The 18,771-nt window shown below is 33.6% G+C and overlaps 2 protein-coding genes and 1 long non-coding RNA gene across 8 annotated transcripts; 2 read left to right on the top strand and 1 right to left on the bottom strand.

Annotated features, from left to right (window-relative positions):
• The first annotated feature begins 2,969 nt into the window (after positions 1 to 2,969).
• LOC147568615 (2-oxoglutarate (2OG) and Fe(II)-dependent oxygenase superfamily protein) lies at positions 2,970 to 6,830 on the top strand. The gene is made up of 3 exons (XM_086655024.1): positions 2,970 to 3,571; positions 5,745 to 6,090; positions 6,202 to 6,830. Exons 1-3 carry the CDS (start codon positions 3,060 to 3,062, stop codon positions 6,427 to 6,429), a joined length of 1,086 nt encoding a protein of 361 aa, XP_086511150.1. The 5' UTR covers positions 2,970 to 3,059; the 3' UTR covers positions 6,430 to 6,830.
• A 3,948-nt stretch (positions 6,831 to 10,778) lies between these two features.
• On the top strand, positions 10,779 to 14,550 carry LOC147568614 (uncharacterized). Of its 6 annotated transcripts, none has more exons than XR_015238370.1 (9): positions 10,779 to 11,106; positions 11,194 to 11,396; positions 11,489 to 11,585; positions 11,667 to 11,723; positions 11,835 to 11,987; positions 12,088 to 12,172; positions 12,527 to 12,568; positions 13,128 to 13,214; positions 13,722 to 14,205. It is a non-coding gene; the product is annotated as an uncharacterized LOC147568614 (long non-coding RNA). The 6 variants fall into 6 exon arrangements; XR_015238372.1 differs by lacking the exon at positions 10,779 to 11,106 and adding an exon at positions 14,379 to 14,550 and having other exon boundaries at positions 11,198 to 11,396; positions 13,722 to 13,950; XR_015238378.1 differs by lacking the exon at positions 10,779 to 11,106 and adding an exon at positions 14,376 to 14,550 and having other exon boundaries at positions 11,198 to 11,396; positions 13,722 to 13,950.
• A 2,224-nt stretch (positions 14,551 to 16,774) lies between these two features.
• LOC147568613 (transcription repressor OFP2-like) lies at positions 16,775 to 18,063 on the bottom strand. Its single transcript, XM_086671247.1, has one exon. The coding sequence runs from the start codon at positions 17,952 to 17,954 to the stop codon at positions 16,788 to 16,790; it is 1,167 nt and encodes a 388-aa protein (XP_086527373.1). The 5' UTR covers positions 17,955 to 18,063; the 3' UTR covers positions 16,775 to 16,787.
• Positions 18,064 to 18,771: the final 708 nt, after the last annotated feature.

The raw sequence follows: 18,771 nt of genomic DNA, 5'->3' as shown, positions 1-18,771 counted from the left end.
GGGACTCATTGAGCCCTCTTTGATATTTTTCTTTACAAAAACGGGTTGGGGTAATGGGTCAGGGATAAGAGGAGATAAGCACATATATCTGATGAACATGAGAATGTATAGAACTACTATAGTCTTATATTAGGGAGATGGCATATGATTAAGGTTTCTCAACTTGGAACACTAGTAACCCAATGGGTCAAGGTATAACTTGAAGTCAATTTCTTGGCGAATACTCTGACTTCGTTAGTGTTTATCTCATATATATTCTTGTCTTTAGTTTAGATATATATGTGGTCTGTTTAGCTCTAAGAAGAAACTCGGCAACAATAAGCACTCTGGCTGCTTTGTGCGTTTCAAAATACGGCTCTTGATGCGCAAAGTTTTGGATTTAGTATTGAACTTTTGGAGTAGCTATAAGAAATCTAGCTAGGGCTACTCCACCCATAGTTCTATAAGTGGGAAGATGATATTCATGGAGAAAGAGTACATGGAGATTCATTGAGTAATCTACAATGAATAAAAAAGGCAATTCCTTTTAAGATTCATTATCTTTTTATCCTTCGACGAGTAATGTGGAAAAAGCCTTCGTTCTTGTCTTTCTCTAGATGTTGTTGTGGAATTGAACACAAGAAAAAGCGAATGCTACAGTTTTTTCTACTAATACTTTCTCTTTGTAACCCAAGATCAAGAAAAAAATGTACAATGTAAAATGCATGATGTTTGAGACACTATGCATCTAACAGTATGTGATATGCAACGGAAAAATATGCTCTATATATAGAGTTTATCCAGCCAAAAAGGACAACTTTGTACACCCAATACTGGCGAGACATATTCATCACACTCAAACTGACTTTGAAAATCCCCTTACCTTTTTCCTGCCCTAGAGGCTTGGTCTCCTTTATGGACTCTCATTTTTTTTATCTATTGCCCAATAGTTTTTTTCTCTTTTATGTTTTGGGAGATGGGACTTTTGAGCGCAAAAATCACATGTATATACTCTTCAAGGTCATCTTAAGGGGTCTAAACCCAATTACTCTAGACTTTATTTGTACCTAAGTTTAAAAAATGATAGGTTTGTACTTCTGTAGAATCGAATCTGGGACTTACGTAATGCAGAGTGGGTTTCGATAGCGAAGCCAAATGGTGGTGGACCCAATCGTTCTGTGTTTTATTGTGTCCATAATTTTATATACGAATACCATTATTACCTGCCACACTCGTATATGGATTGACTTGGTACACTCACTAATAAGTTAATATTGGCCAAGTTGACTAAAAGCACCTACAATCTTCTATCACTACTATATCCAAGAATTCTTCCCTTAACCACATTCTCTACCTCACTACTAAAAATTTTTTGGTTGATGAAAACATCCTGAAATCAAACAATTATCTTCCTATGAGATCATATTCAAATTACTGAAGTTTTTTATTAGTGTTTTAATGGTGAATCGTATGAAAGGAAGAAACTTCACATTCTTATTTTGATCCAAATAAATCTAGAAAATGGAAGAATCACCCACTAAAAAGTTATAGAAACATCGTATGATCGTTTTAAGTTTTTCTTTCAGTGAAGTGGTGATGTTATTGAAAAGCAAAAAACTTCATAAAAGTAACATATCGGATGAGACAGTCTGATAGATTGCAATACAGGTCGACACAAAGCTATGTATTTGTAACGAAACATATTGGTTTTATCTTACCGATGGAAAACTTATCATGATTCTTTTATAATGGTGTTCTTTGTTATCTGTCGGTAGGATTGTACCGATGCCTAATGCTACACATCAATTTCATCTTTCTGATGGCTTGAGTATAAAATCATTTTCATCTTCCCGACAGAAACTGGTCAAGGCATTTGACCAATGTGTATGCCCACGAAAAGTAAGAAGTAAAAAATAAATTAAGTGCGAGTGTGGATAACCACGAGGCCATGTTTGGCAGGCGGGAATTACGTGGGAATGGAATGTGATTTTTTGAGAATCACAATCTTGATTATTGTTTGGCTCTTAGGAATGCAGAGGGAACCTTATTCCCTCTTAAATAGGATTCCTCCTAAACGGAGTAGTAGCAAAACCAGGGAGGGGGTGTTTGCGATTCCCATTCTCGGAAATGATTTGTTTTAATATTTATTGACAAAATTATCCTTATTAAAATATTATAATGCTTAATGTTATTATAATTTTTCACATAATAACACAACTGAAAAAATAAAACAAACTTAGAGTTGACCACCAGAGCAATTCTTTCTATTGCTCGAATGTAATTCTCTCTCTTCCTCTTTAGTTTTTTTCCTTCTCTTCCACTGTTTTTTCATTCCAATGAAGTTTATTATGTTTAAAATGAAAAAAATTCAGCCAAGACTTTAAATAAATCTTTAAATAGTACTTACAGTTGTGCATCACGTTACTATTTCATATCTGAATTTGAATAGATAATAATTATTGAACTATATAACAAAGTTGACATATAAATAATTATGTAGTTTAAGTAAAAGAGTATAACATGACTTTTACAAAAAATTACATTCCTATTCTCGTATGAACCAAACACCAAAGATAAGAATCTGAAATCGAGTTCCTATTCATTGACAAATCAAATACCACATTAAAATAATTCGATTCCTAGAAGTCACGTTATTGGAAGGAATCACATTTCATTCATGCGCGCCAAACGTGACCTAAGTGTACAGGATAAAAGCTGTAAGTTTATAGTATAACATTCCCCTTATAAGAATGTTAGATTAAGTAGTACTCAAATGAGTCAAAACTCTCTCAATTATGTAAGGGATTTATTAGATTAATTTCCTGGTTTATCAAAAAAGAAATACCATATGAATTATTTGTTAAAAAGAAAAAGTAGTATATGAATTATTAAATCTAAACTAAACGTGCTTACTACGCCTACCTCCACTCCTACCTGATTGGGGTCCCGCCACTATTCAGTCAAAAACGCTTCTTCTTCCTCCCCCTCCTAAACTAATCAATCAACCACCCTCACAACTTCCCCCTCTTTCTCTCTCCCTCTTTCTCTCTCTTCATCTCTTGATTTAGAACCCATAATAAATGGCTATGTTACGAAGTCATAGTCGTCTACTAATAAGAACGCCACCTCCATCACCAATCGCCACCGCTAAAGGATTAAAATCCGCCGCAATCAACGACGAAATCCTCTCCGATTATCTCCAAAAAACACTTCATATACCTGATTTAGCCTTGCCTGATTCTTACTTCCCTACTACTACTACTAATCACCATCTTCGTCGGATTCCAATCGAGATTAATTTCTCTTCAATTAAATCCAAAGACGATGATTCAATTAGTAAGGTGTTTGAATCGGTAAATGAATTTGGGGCGTTCCGATTAATCGGTCATGGAATTTCGGCTGATGAGTTACAATCTACAATTTCTGAAGCAGAACTGTTTTTTCAGAACTCTGATAATAACAGGAGGAATATAAACATCAAAATCGGATCGAAAAACGTTACTAGGGAAGAGTTCTCCTGGTTTCGATCAGGGGAAGAGAAGTCTGCTATGTTACGAGAAAAAATCGGCTCTCAGAAATATCGGATGCTAAGGTAATTAGTAACATGATTAGATCATTAGAGTAAGAAAGTAAACGGTATTTTTAGATCTTCTCATAGAATTGTTACATCATATTTCATGATTTTGTATGATACACATGTATCAAATGATGTTGTCTTTACCAAGGTCCATAAAAGCTAACCATAGCATCTAGTAATTTAAAAATATTTTGGCTCCTTTGGGCCTGGGCCGCCCCTGACGCGTGTAACTAAATAAGTTTGATAACTACCATAAATAAATATATTTTGGGTTTCAAACGCTACATAGAGACCCTTAGACTGTGGTTGGGTGTGCGGTAATGGCGTCAGAATGGAATGTGATTCGAGGAATCACATTCTAAATTGTTGTTTTGCTAGTGTTTCAGCCACCACCATAGCAGCCCTCCCTCGCTCAAAATTAACTCTCTATAGTTTTTCACCTCTCTCGTTCTTTGTTCATTGCAGTTGATTTTAAATAAAGTATTTAAAATCTGTTGAATACCAAAAGAGTGGCTCGTGCTGACTCGGCCGAGTGACTCGAACTGACTCGGACCTTGGCCGAGCTTAATCCGAGTCGGACTGCTTACATTAATATATAACAAAGTTGAGGTGTAATTTATGTAGTTTAATTACAAGGATATAACAGAATTTTTGGAAAAAAATTATGTTCTTATTCCTGTGCAAACCAAACACCAGGTTAGGAATCAGATTTCTATTCTTGGTTAAACCCAACATCAAACTAAAATAATCTGATTTACAGGAATCACGTTATGGAAACGTGATTCACACGAATCACACTTCATTCTCGCGCGTCAAACATGGTCTTAAGGGCATAAAAGCTTGCTTTTACCTTTACTTTATTTGTACACTTTAAGAAAAGTCAATAGATAAATGGAACCTATGATCTCCGGATTTTTGGAGTAAATGTACAACTAACTGGGCAAGCAGTTGTTGGCCCAACTTTCATTTCTTATATTCTATGACAAAATAGCAAAATTTTCTAACATTTGGGATTAAAAGGAAAAGGGATTTTCAAAATCCAACCTTTTGTATTAGCAGGGTCGACCCTGAAATTTCGAAGGCCTGAAGCGAGTTTTAAGAATGTGGCCTACATACGCTTCACAAAGAAAAAATGTGTATAACATAACTCTCTACATTTTCCTTACACATAATGTGAGGTTTAAACATGAAGCTTAACTTGTAGTCTGAATCGAACGATCTATTGAGTTACCCGGAAATCGACTTGGATTTAGGAAGACTTGTCAGTCCTAGCTTAGTCGACCTCTCGATTAAGTGGTTCAACGATTTCGGGACTCGGCGAGTCAGTAGCTTGTTCAATTTCCTCTTTTTAAACCAAAAAAAATATTAGAAAATGATTCTTTGATAATATAGCCCAGACAAGTTTCGACCTTCTTTTGTTTGTGCTAATTCTGATTATGTTGGTTGTGGTCTAATGGTGGTTGTGGTGGTGGAGGTTTATTGATGGTGGTGATTGTGGTGGTGGAGGTTTAGTAATGGTGGTGGTTGTGGTGGTGATGGTGGTGGTAGGGAAGGTACAATGGTAGAGGTTTGGTAATGCTGATGGTGGTAGTGGAGGTACAGTGGTGGTGGTGGTGGTAGAAGTGACAACTAAAATAATTAAAAATACAATTTAAGAAGGGAAAAATACTTATGTATGAGACTGGACATTGGTCATTTCGACTCTTTAACATGTTTTCCACCAATTGATCTAAAGTAGACGAGTTACTGATCTTGGTAACCCTTTTATAAAGATAAAATAAATTGGGGCCCCTTTAATTCTTTCTATGTAGTTTTCTTGGACGCCCTTTGGCCAGGGGGTCCTAAGCGAGGCTATGCTCGCTTGCCCCCATGGCCGCCATCAGGGGCGGAACTATGTGGAGACCAGGCTGGGCAGTTGCCTGGCCTGATCTCCACATATACAGTTTAAGGTACCACCATAAACAACAATATGGTTTAGTTTTAGTGGAGGATTATGTGAGCTCCCAACCAAAAGACATGGGTTTCAAACCTTAGTGTCTGAGTTGGGTTTTATTTAATTATGTATTTTTTTCATTTTTACTAATTTATAGACTTTAGGCTTGCCCTCTCTAATATGAAATCTTGGTTCCGCCCCTGGCCGCCATTGTGTATCAGACTAACTTTTTCTTTTCTTTTCTTCATATTGCAGTGAAAAAATGGATGAAATATTTGGTAAACTAGAAGCAATTGCAGAGAGTGTGAGTTCAATTTTATTGGAAAAAATGGGGAACCCAGAAGGGAATGAGAGAAACCAACAAAGAGAACCATTTCTGTGTTACTATAGATACAGCAAAAGTAGTAAAAGGGATGATGGTGAAACTGAGAATGAAGATGAGGGGGGAGACAAGATGAATGAAATGAGGTTTTCTGGTCATGCTTTGAGTCTTTATCTTTATGTTGGTGATCAGAAATTTCATGTCAATACAGGGAAAGACATGTTGTCTTGCAAATCTTGTTCTGCCAGCATTCTTGTCACACTCAAGAAACAATTTCAGGTAAATGAATATCTTTTTTTTTCATTCTTTATCTATTTGTTAACTCATACTCTGCTAGAATTGGTATTTATCGGTACGATTATAAGTGAAATCCATTATGAATATTTGTAGGAATGTTGCGAAGGAAAACTTGAATGCGTTGACCAAAGAATCCTTGTGAACCCGTCTTATGCCTTAGAGTTTATGTTTTCTCCTTTGTCGTCATCATATCTGAGTACTTATGATTCTAACCGAAGGGTAAATGCAATTTCAATATTTGATCAGATTTTAATAGCAATTGCCATTACTTTTCTTTATGGTTTCTTCGCTTATCTATCGTCGATAGTGAGAGGTAAGTGATCTCAGTTCCATCTTTAGTAGTATGATACCGACAATATTTAGTCGAAGGGTGAGAGATTGTGAATAAATACAGAAGTTCTTTGGTTTGACGTGCGTGCGATTTTAAAGCAGAGTAATAGGGTGTGGAAAAATACATAAACTTGATGTGTTTTGATAATGAGTTTGTATAGTTTTTATAGAAGAACAGGATCAAGAAAGAAATAAAGAAAGAAAAAGTATACATTAGATTAGTGTGTGGGAATTGCCATATGATACATACAGTAAATTGTATAGGTTTGGTTTGGATTGGAATTGGATGTGATAAGTATATATTGTATTTGAGGGGATTGATTTATATTGGGACTGTTACAGGCTACATATTTTTTTTTGGTGATGAATGAATGAAGATTTGAAATTTGATATTGATTTTGCCCATTTTAGCTATTAGTGTTTTGATATTTGTTATACATTTTTATGGCTAATTCAACTCTATTCACACCACGCATTCACCAAAACATTTCCATTTGTTGTTACGTTTTGCTTCAAGGTCGTAAAGAACAAACATTTCCATTTGTTGTTACGTTTTGCTTCAAGGTCGTAAAGAACAAGAAAGACACTCTCGTTAAACAAGAATTTTGTGGTGTATTTGTTGTACAAATATCCTTGTGTTGTTTTGGGAGTTAGTTATTTCGGGGAGATACATAATTTTAATTATTGATGACATCCCGATTAATATCATCAATGACAATGAGTGCAGGTTTTGTAGTCATTTAACACAAAAAGGAAAATGTTTGGGTCTCCCTAAAACTTCAAGGGAGTGCATGAAACACAAACTAATGTGACCGACGATACAACAAAAAGAAGTTTTATAGGGGCCTCTCATTCTTGTTGAAAGGACTCCTCTTTGGAGAATTCGGTCCGAATTCACTTAATTCAAAAGAGAATATTCTGTACGACCGAAATTTGCTCTAGTAGACTATTTTTGTAAATTAAGTGGATTTGTATCGAAATTCACAGGAGGAACCTTTTAACAAGAATTGAGTCCCTACTCACAACTTAAGGAGCCTACGTCTCCAAATTATGGGGCTTAGAGGGGAAAGAACAAAAACCAAGATAAATACCCACAGAATGGTATGAGCAATATGATATGAAAATAACTCTATGTGCTTGCTTTTGTTGTTCAGTTGTTCACTTCCACTGTGTTTTTTTTTTTTTTTTTTTTTTTTTTTTTTTTGTTGAAATACACTGTGTGTCTATGTTTCAATGACACAAAAGTATATGCTATTATCAAAAATCTTTTTCTAAAATAATGGAGTATTTGGTTTTTGGTATATGAGAAATTATCAAACACCACATTTTGACAAGGAAAATTATTCCACTTAAGTGGTGAATCCCAATTTCAGAGGAATTAGTCGATTTGAAATTTTCTTAGAAATCAAATAGTTTGCAATCAAAAACAATTTATACTTTCTTCAACAAAAAAAAAAAAAAATTATACCAATCAATATTTGTGTCTAAGCATAAACTTAGTGTTCATCCCCCGTTCGTGAGGTGGGTGGTGCACATTTGTATCACGTCAAATCCAACACTTGGCATCACTCAAATTTTTATGTCCCTCATGGGGCCTTGAGGGGCAATTACACATAATTTGTCTCGTAGTTTGGTCATTTCATGCTAAAGATCTCTTCTAGTCTCTCTTTCTCTCAAATCTTTATCTTTTCTCCTCAAGATTGTTATCTCTCCATCTCTTCCATCATTTCCTTTGCCATTTCTAGCGATGGATTTCTAAGGTTAGCCAGGAAAAAGAACAAATGTGTATGCCCTTATTTTGAAAAATTTGTTGTCACAATAGTTCAATTATTTTCACAATTCTTTTTGGAGTTCCATCAAAATTATCATTACACTTGACTTTGATTTAAAGTAATAAAAGTGAATGGTATTTCAACAAAAAAAAATGAATGGTAAATTAATGGCCTGGTAGTTAAAACAACTCTAGTTGTTCCCTTAATTTGTCAAATTTTGGTAAAGTCGTTCAATTGCGATTGCAACCCAAAAATCTATATATTAAAAGAGGAGGGTGTGTTTTTAGAATATACCCTCCCCTTCATTGGTTAATTACATCTTTCAAACTTATCTCGAAGAATTGAGATTACATTTCACAAATAGCTTATATAGGGAATTATGAATTTGAGCTCAATGACCATTGATCTTGTTAGATCAATATATGACAAATTTTGTACAGCAGCACTTCTATAAATAGGTAAAAGTAATAAATAATGAGTCATGAAAGCTCTCCTTAATCACCCACCATCTTTCCCATTCATCTCTCCGGTATTCTCCTTCTTAATATGCAATCTGAAAAACAAAAGCTTCAAAATCTATTTTCTTTTGTTGAAAAGAAGTTTTAAAATTTTGAAAGGTTTGAGATTATACTTTCAAAATTTATATTCACACTCTAAAATTACACTACTTATCTCCGAAATTATACCACCATCCATGCCCTTTTTTTGCCAAACTAAGACCTCTTGTAGAGTTGTAGTCCATGGGATTCCCCCTTTTTCTCTCATTTACTCTCCTCCTTGTCTCCTACTAGCTAGCTAGATGCCATATGTAATCACACATGGAATCGAGATGTAGTAAAACAAATCTTCTTGGATTTTGAAAATAGTCAGATGGAGACAAACTAGAAACATCAAATCATGGTGATATGATATTATGATATGAAACTTTAACTCTTTTAGGGCCACAACAAATCTTCCTATTCAAGATTACTTGGGAACAACTCAAAAATGTATCATAATAAATTAACTTCATTGAATTTACAACTTTATAAAACCTATACGTGGTTGTTCTTCTTTTATGCATGACAAGAAGTGGGAGAGGGTTTTTATGTGTCCAAAATTTTCTTTTTAACTAGTGACTCCAAATTAAGTACTTCATCAAAAAAAAAAAAAAAAGACTCCAAATTAAGTCATTTGATGTAACGTTGCCTACTCTAATTTCTTTTTATGTAGTGATATATACTTATTGCCATGTAATTTTAATATGGTTGTCTATTTCAACAAAAAAAGTTTTATTGTAATACGGTTGTCCCTATACAATTTTTGTATATAGAATTGGTTGGGCTGAGGTAACATGCTGTGTGGATAAAGTTCATTGTATTATGGAAGCTACAAGTGGTATAAGCTGTCTCCAAACGACCGATTGTTGTTAACACAATTTTTTTGTTGCAAGGATGAATGGATGATTATACACTTGATATGATAAATAGTCTTATGATGGGTTCGACTATGATATAACGTGTTGTGTGTCTGGCATAATATTGTGGATGCACAACTCCAAAATGTGTTTGACCGTGACTTTTTTTTTTTTTGATGAGAGAGACCATAACAAGTACTTAATATTGTAACTTATCCAACACAATTATCTGTGGTGGATATTATTACCCCTACTATGTGTATATCATTTGTCTACTTTATTTTATTTGCTTTTTCTTTTTGTTATTTCTTTGTATATTGTCAATTTATCATGTTATTAAGTTAACCATATAAATAAATTGTCATGTCCTTCCTAAAGGAAACTACAATATTGTTTTAAAGAAATGACCAATTGCCTTCTTTCATGCAACTTGGCTTTTCTCTTTATTGGGCTTTTCTGTTTACTATTTTATGAATCTCTTATAGTACTATTCTTTTATTTATTTTATCATTCTTGTAATTAGATTTGGTTAAGAAATTATTGTTATCCAATGAAAAAGCAGAGAAGGAAACTAGTGAACAACTAATGGAGCCGTGGGGCCGAAGACTGACCAAATGGGAACCCGAAATATAAGGTTGGACATTGGTATTTGCTTCCATATTTTAACTCTATCGTGAAATACAAAATGTATCCTGCTCTTCCAAAAATGTGTCTCATAAACCCTAAACTAACAAATTTATGAATTATATGAATTGCGCCGCACGGTGACATTAACATCCAATTTTGTATTTATCTAACCGGAACCAATATACTTATATTTTCGATAACAAAAAAAAAATCTATATGCCTATACAAGGTGTCTTTTGACAGTATTTTGAAAAATAATAAAATTTGATTTCTATTCTACTACGGGCCTGGAGAAGTATTCAATTTATCATCTATATAACAAAATAGAAAGGTTGTGACTAGGACAAACTTAATATTCCCATATGCTGACTAGAGTAAATCTCGCCCTCCGATTTGCCATGTGTGTGGATATCTAACGGATCTCTGCTAACCGTCAGGTTGACCCTTCGTTACCCTCTCTCAATCTTTCCTTCAAACGGACGTCCCTAAATCTGACCCTTCTCATCTATCTCTTTCTCTCTATCTGACTTTCTCTACTTCTCTTATTGTCGTTTCTTCTTCTCCATTTGCCACCATGATTCTTCAACGAAGATAGTTCAAGTACTTTGTCTCTCTCTATCTGATTCATCAACTATTGAATCTTTTATCTTCTTCATTTCATTCGGTTGGCAATGGCATCACTGTTTGTTGATGGTTAACGAAGTTCATCCATCGTCATAACCCCTTTCAACAACACACAAAAACGCCTGAACCCTCCATTTTCATTCGCCTCTCACATCTTTGTTCTTCCCTCTCTCTACACTCAACGTAAATGCGTCTCCTCATCTTCAATCGTCCTCTCTCCCTTCTTTCGCGTCTTTGCCTACATTGAAGGTAAAATTGTTTTTTAATTTATAGATTGTTTGATATGAAATTGTTGTTTCTGATTTAAGTTTTTTTTTACCATTATCTATTGGATAGAATATCCAAAATGAAAAAAAAAAAAATTAGTGACCTATGGTTTTGAAGATGAAATTCTTCAATGGAGATCACAGGTATGTTTTCTTCATTTGATCGATGGGATTTTCTTTCTGTTTTAAATGGATTTTTTAGGTCAAGACTTAGATATTGAGCTATGGAAAGCTTGTGCTGGGGTGCTTCAGTAGATATTTTTTTTAGAACAGGTAAAACTTTAACTTCCAAATTACAACAACCAGGTCATTTTTTCTCTTTTGTTTTCATTTTCGATTTTAGTGTTTTGGTGTGTGATTTGCAGTTAGAAGCTTCAACGAACCAGGAACTTAATTAGATGATTCCTTTGTTTAATCTTCCGTCAAAGATCCTTCGTCGGAGTTACTAATACTCAGTAATTGGTAGAGATTCTTCTTCCTTGTTAGTGATGATCTTCTTAATTTTTAAACATTCAAATTGTTGACTTGGTTTTAAATTTCTAGGCTTAGCAAGAAACTGATGAAGTTTATGCACAAGTTACCTTAATCCCTTTAGATGATGTAAGGATTTCTCAAACTCTTCCAAAATAGATTAAGATTATAATTCAAGCTATGATTATGTTATACCCTTAGCCACTTTTGTAAGTCTTCTTTATCCTTTTGTTTCTGTAGCAAAATGAACAAATCAGTTCTGATGATTCTTTACCCGAAACTCCAAAACCCACTGTTCACTCATTTTGCAAAATTCTAACTGCATCTGATACAAGCACTCATGGTGAACTCTCTGTTCTCCGGAAATACTCAACTAAATGCCTCCCTGTTTTGGTAATTTGGGGTTCCGGATTCATATTCTTTCTTCTTATTCCTTCAGTCGATTTTGGTTTTCCCACTGGTTTCTTATGCCTATGCGGTTTGCTATTTTTAGGACATGAACCAAGCGACATTAACTCAAGAGTTGGTTGCGAAAGATCTTCATGGATACGAGTGGCGATTGAAGCATCCTTTCAGAGGTGAATTTTGATCTAAACTCAACATTTTCCACTTTAGAAATGACCGGAATTGATACTGCTTTGACTAGCCATATTCCACAATTGACTTGTGTTATCTGTGACTTGATGTTCCCATCGATCCAGAAGGGGAATTAACCTAGAAGACTAATTTTCTTTTCCTTTAGTATCTATTAGATTCATCACTTTTTGCATTTACGGTTGGGATTTGGAGAATTGGTTCTGAAGTACCTGAATTCGAAAGTAATTTTCCTTGGTTCTTTTTCACCTAGCTTGTCTCTGTTCTTACATTATAAACCATTTTATTTAGATTGTTAAGTTTGGCTATGAATTGGTTTCTTAATAATTTTGTTGCAGCGGAAGAAGTTGCTGGAACTGGTTTCGCTGCTACTATCACCGGTAATAACTCAGACATTTGACACACACTTAGTGTTCGATAAAATTCTTAGCCGAAATCATTACATTTCCCTTTTTTGTTATAGTTAGAGAGATAAGGAACTACATATGACCAGAATTTGTAAAGCATTTGCACTAGAACTTGGATATATATATATATATATATATATATATATATATATATATATATATATATATGTATATATATACATATTCAGTCATTCAAGTTTGAAAATGATTAGGAAGAAAGAATAGGTGTTTTTGTTATGGACATAGCTTTTTCGCTATTTATTAGCTATGATTTTAATAGTGGATTCTTAATATAGCTGAGGTTTTATCCCACAAGATGAAAAAGTTATATATATATATATATATATATTTATATATATGAGCTTGAGATGAAAATGAAAAGCTTAGGTGGACTAAAGAAGACTAGGGCCATTAAAAGTCAAAAGATAGCTTCAGATGAAAATGAAAAGCTTAGATGAACTAAAGAAGACTAGGGCCATTAAAAGTATGACACGATTTTTGGATGAAACAAAGTGCTCTTTTATGGTTTCAGATTCGAAAAACCAGACATCATATGTATCAAAAGTGGTCGAAAAGGAGATTCCAAATGCCTGAATATATGTTTCGGCAACATTACTCGGTAAGAATCATTTTTCACAACTTTTCACATTGACATCCTTCATTGTAGTTTCGAAGTATATCACTCGTGTTGTTGAATCAACCGTGAATGATATCTATTCGATACAAAGAAAGTTGTAGTGATTTGTATTTAAACTTCTATGCTTCTTAATATGAATTGAATTGGTTTACCTCAAATTCCATGCTTTTACAAATATGATGCTAAAATTGGTTCAATTGCAGTCATTTATATTTATGTTATGAGTTTGTGACTTTTCAGGAAGACCTACATATTGGTAGTGGTAGGTTGTTTTTGGGCTGCCATGACACGTTCTGAAAAACTAGATAAATCTGTGGAAGATAGATATGCTTAAAAATTAAAATAGAAATTAGGATAAAGTCATTCAAAATCATGAAAATCTCCATGAAGTTGTCTTTTTCAAATATTAATATTTGTAGTAATCTATTGATCACTGTATACACTTGATCTACTTTTTAAAGCTTATACTTAAATGCTTTCATGCAACAGGAAGACACAAGGGAGAACTTGGTAATGTCTGGGAAGAAAGTTCGCTAACTAGAAGCCAAGTTCAAGGGGAGCAGCAGACCTCTAACATTCCTATTTTGCATCTAATAGCATGTGTCGATTAATTACATCATGACAACTGTTTGTTTTACAATTTCGCATGGTGGAGCAGAAGATAGAAGCCGTGGAGTGCGAAATGAAAAGATTGAGGAAGGAACTTGAGAATGAAAAGGTAGTTCTGCAAAAATTACTTATCGTAATAATGGTATGACTGTACAATGCCACCAGTAGGTTAGTCTTCAATTTTGTTCCTTTTTCATAAACTCCATTCTTTTTATGAGTGACAACAAATTTGCTGCTTCAAAATTTTAGTAAGCAATAAATTTGTCGTGGTTCATATGTATTATGCACCTCAATGGTAAGATATCTGGTCAATTCAAAACATTATGACCTTTTTTTTGTTCAAAATTCAAAACATTATGACCTATATAGTGATTTTCCATGATAGATATTGAACACAGTATATGCAACATACACTTGCTACTCGATATATTCCTCCATTTCTCATTTACTATTGTTCGAATCTTCAAATAGGACCGCTGGGGCACTTCGCAATTCACCATCTTTCAGCTTGAGATCTTTTTATGATGTTTTTAGCAGGTCGCCCACGAAGAAGCTTGTGCTAAGGTTTTTGCGTTTGAGCTTGAATGGTTGCCGCATTTTGCGACAGGGTTCCGTCAAATTATTAGGAATAAACCTGTTATAAATTATAGTCTAAACTTTCATATTCTCGTTCAATATCAATGCTCGTGCCGGAGGCACGGGTCATACCTAGTTCAATAAAATTGAGCTTTAAATAAACATTGAACCTCTTCCCACTGCTGATTTCCTCCACAATACTAAATTGTTTTTATGTATTTCTCTTCCAAGATAATGAAATTGTCAAGAACACCAATTCAATATATTCATTTAGTGTGTTTTCGGGCATAAAAATTGTGTACCTCTTTAAAAATTAGTGAGTTTGGCTCTCCAAAGCAGTAGCTTATTCTCTTGAGTTCGGCTCTTCCAATATATAACATCAAGGTTGCGGAAAACGAAATAAAATTAGGACTCTTTATGTGTACCGAAAATAAAATACCCAATAATGTTTTCTTTCAACACTCAGACAAATATACTCTTAGGGGGGGTAGTGGAGCAAGACTTTCGCGGACTCTTGAGAGTCTGCGAAAGTCTGAGGCATTCAAATCCAGACATTTGAGAGTCCACGAAAGTCTGAGGCATTCAAATCCAGACATTTGAGAGTCCACGAAAGTCTGAGGCATTCAAATCCAGACATTTTAGAGTCTATGAAAGTCCGAGGCATTCGATTGTAGACAAAATATGTCCCAAACTTTAGTGGACTTCATAGTTTGATGAATTTGTGAAGGATTTGGGACAAATTTGGAAGCCAAAATGTCTTTCAAAAAACAAGAGACATTTGAAGTCCATCATGTGATCAAACAACAATAATAATATTAAAATAATAAATGTCTACCAAATGTCCATCAATGTCCACAAATATTCACATATGTTTACGAAAGTCGAAAAATATATTTTTGAAATGTTAGTATAAATATATTATTTCATGTGATTAAACAATAATAATAATATTAAAATTATAAATGTCTACCAAATGTCCATCAATGTCCACAAATATTCACAGATGTTTACGAAAGTCGAAAAATATATTTTTGAAATGTTAGTATAAACATATTATTTCATGTGATTAAACAATAATAATAATATTAAAATAATAAATGTCTACCAAATGTCCATCAATGTCCACAAATATTCACAGATGTTTACGAAAGTCAAAAAATATATTTTTGAAATGTTAGTATAAACATATTATTTCATGTGATTAAACAATAATAATAATATTAAAATAATAAATGTCTACCAAATGTCCATCAATGTCCACAAATATTCACAGATGTTTACGAAAGTCAAAAAATATATTTTTGAAATGTTAGTATAAACATATTATTTCATGTGATTAAACAATAATAATAATATTAAAATAGTAAATGTCTACCAAATGTCCATCAATGTCCACAATATTTACAGATGTCTACGAAAGTCGAAAAATATATTTTTAAAATGTTAGTATAAATATATTATTTCATGTAATTAAAAAATAATAATAATATTAAAATAATAAATATCTACCAAATGTCCATCAATGTCCACAAATATTCACAGATGTTTAAGAAAGTCGAAAAATATATTTTTGAAATGTTAGTATTAATATATTATTTCATGTGATTAAATAATAATAATAATAATAATAATATTAAAATAATAAATGTCTACCAAATGTCCATTAATGTCTACAAATATTCACAGATGTCTACAAAAGTCGAAAAATATATTTTTGATTAGCACAAATATAATATGCATTACACATTTTGTCAATGGACTCAAGATCTTAAAATGTCCCCAGGACATTTTGTCTATGGATCAAATGTCTTGAAATGTCTATAAAGACATTTTGTCTACAAACTCTCAATGTCTTGAAAATGTCTATGAACACATGTTGTCTATAATAACTCATCCGAAATGTCTTGAAATGTCTACGGGACATTTTGTCTATGAAAGTCTGTGAAAGTCCCGCTCCACTACCCCCCTTTAATAAAACTGCATGGAGTTTAGTATAGACTAGTCAATAAGAGCCAAATGATAGGCCTCTAGTTAGACATTGGAGTTTAGTGAAAATTGTAGAAAAATCTCTAAAAAGTTCGACAACCGATCAAACAAAGATTTCACGAGAAGATGCCAATAGTGGGTCTTCAAACTGCGCCCCTACGCGAAAACAACCGATAAGCACTCCGGTATATGTGGTCGGTCAATTCTGAACTACTGTGGAGTTTGTAGGTATTGGTGTCGCATTGTGGATGACACATTTATATGAAACTCAATACTTACACCATTATAAGAGAAAATAAGTAGTAAAAAAGAAAAGAAAATTTATTGATAATATATATATATATAAATTTATGATTTTGTACAATTTTATTTTCATCTGGTTTTTTACAGCTTAGAATTAGTAAGATCAAACCAGATTTGCTCAAACACTTTGACAATTAGATCATGATATTCATTAGAATTCAAAGTAAGATAACAAGCTAGAAGTTCTTCCAAATCTTTAGATGCTCTGATATTGTTTTCCAATATCATTTCCACCATTGATTCTCTGAAATCTCTCTGTGGATCAAATGAACATTTTACAACTGCAAAACTATCTGAAACATTCTTCTTCTCTAATGATCTTGAATTCTTCTTAATACAAGAAACACCCAGTTTTCGACTATACTTGGTAGTCTTCCTAGTCGTTTTTTTCGGAGATTTCGATCGAATTCTCCCACGAGAAGAACTAGTAGATCTTCGATACGAATTACCCATACCCATTTTCTGTTCTTTAGAATTAGTCTTCTCTGTTCCTCCATTAACAACCTTAACTGAGAGAGAACCAGTTCTGAACTGCACTGGTTTAGTTTCTTTCTTTCTATTACCAGAAACCATGTTACTGAATTTCCTTGGCTTGGTTAAAATTGGTGGAAGTTCAAGCTCTGAAATCAAATCAAACCCATTAAATTTCTCTAAATTTTGATTAGAAGAATCATTATCATCCATGTCAATGATGATATCTGTAGCTGAAGAACTGAATTTGCAAGAACTAGACCAAGAAGACTGAGACTCAAATGGGTCAGAAACAGAGTGTGGGTCGGATTCCAATTCAGTTAAGATGAATTCACAAAGATCATTAATAAGATCATCAGAAGATGAATTTTCAAAAGGTGAAGATGGGTTTTTTGAGGTCGAAATTCTAGTGGAAAATCTTAGAGATGGAGATTTAATGGTTGTTTTAGTGATTTTTGTGTTTTTTCTTCTTCTTCTTTTGGATGATTTTCTAGCAGGATTTAACGGTGGGAATTGAGTATCATCGGATTTAGGGTTTAAGGGTGAATTGTGAAGTTTCTCTGATTTGAAAGAATCAGTTGAAATGTAGTATGAATGTCTTGAATTTGTGAAGAATTGAGGATGATGATTTTTTGGTTGATGGGTTGTTGTTGTTGATTTTGGTGATTGTGTTTTTATCTTGTTTGTTTTGTCTTTGATTCTATTCTTCATATCTTTGAGCTTATAAAACCAAGTATTTGGGATCATATTTGAGAATTTGAACTTGTAAATACCCATAGAAAGCTCTGTTAATAACTTTCTCTCTTTTAACTAGAAGTGTTGGCTTATGTATATGAGTTGTATGTAGTAGGTATTGAAGATTTGAGAGAGAGAGAGAGGGAAGGAGAAGGAGAGGGAGAGGGAGAGGGAGAGGGAGAGGGAGAGGTGGGTTTTATTTGGTGTTTTGTTTGCCAATATATGGACAACCAAATTTGTTAAATGGACAACAATTTTGGGTGTAAAAATAGTTAGTTATTTTTAAAGGGACAAAAGAAATTTCTTTGTCTCTTAATCTTCAATCCCACTTTCTCCGAACAACCATCACCACCTCATCTCAAAGACCACCGTCCATCCAAAGACTCACTTTCTTCCACTACACATTCAGTCCAAAATTTCAAAACTCGTGAAAAATGAAGAGAAAAAAATGATTTTTGTAGCAAAGAATGTGATACGTTTTTCTTGATCTAATAAGTTATCGTGGTGATTTAGTAATCATCTGAAGGAATTCCTTAATTTTTGAAAAGGAGAATTGAAATTTCAACTGTACATTTCTTAATTTTCATCCTCTGGTTCATGATTTAGGGTTTCTTTTGTCGAAGGTGAAAGATCTTCAAGATCTCAGTCTTGATTTTAGGGTTTTTTTGGCTTTGTCTCTGGAATCACTCTATCACCATATCTTCTTCCCTCCTTTCTTAGAGAGAGAAAGTAGATGAAGAACACACGAATAGCTTCTTGGTCTTAGGGTAAAGATGGGTATACAGAACCATCTCCTCTTCCCTACTTTTTTAGAGAGAGAAATTAGATGAAGATCACATGAATATCTTTTTGGTTTTGG

The sequence above is a fragment of the Eschscholzia californica genome, unplaced genomic scaffold, assembly GCF_041429995.1.
Source record: "Eschscholzia californica isolate CP2 unplaced genomic scaffold, dmEscCali1.0.p SCAF_1, whole genome shotgun sequence".
Taxonomy (NCBI): domain Eukaryota; kingdom Viridiplantae; phylum Streptophyta; class Magnoliopsida; order Ranunculales; family Papaveraceae; genus Eschscholzia; species Eschscholzia californica.
This window is presented reverse-complemented; position numbering and strand designations above follow the sequence as displayed.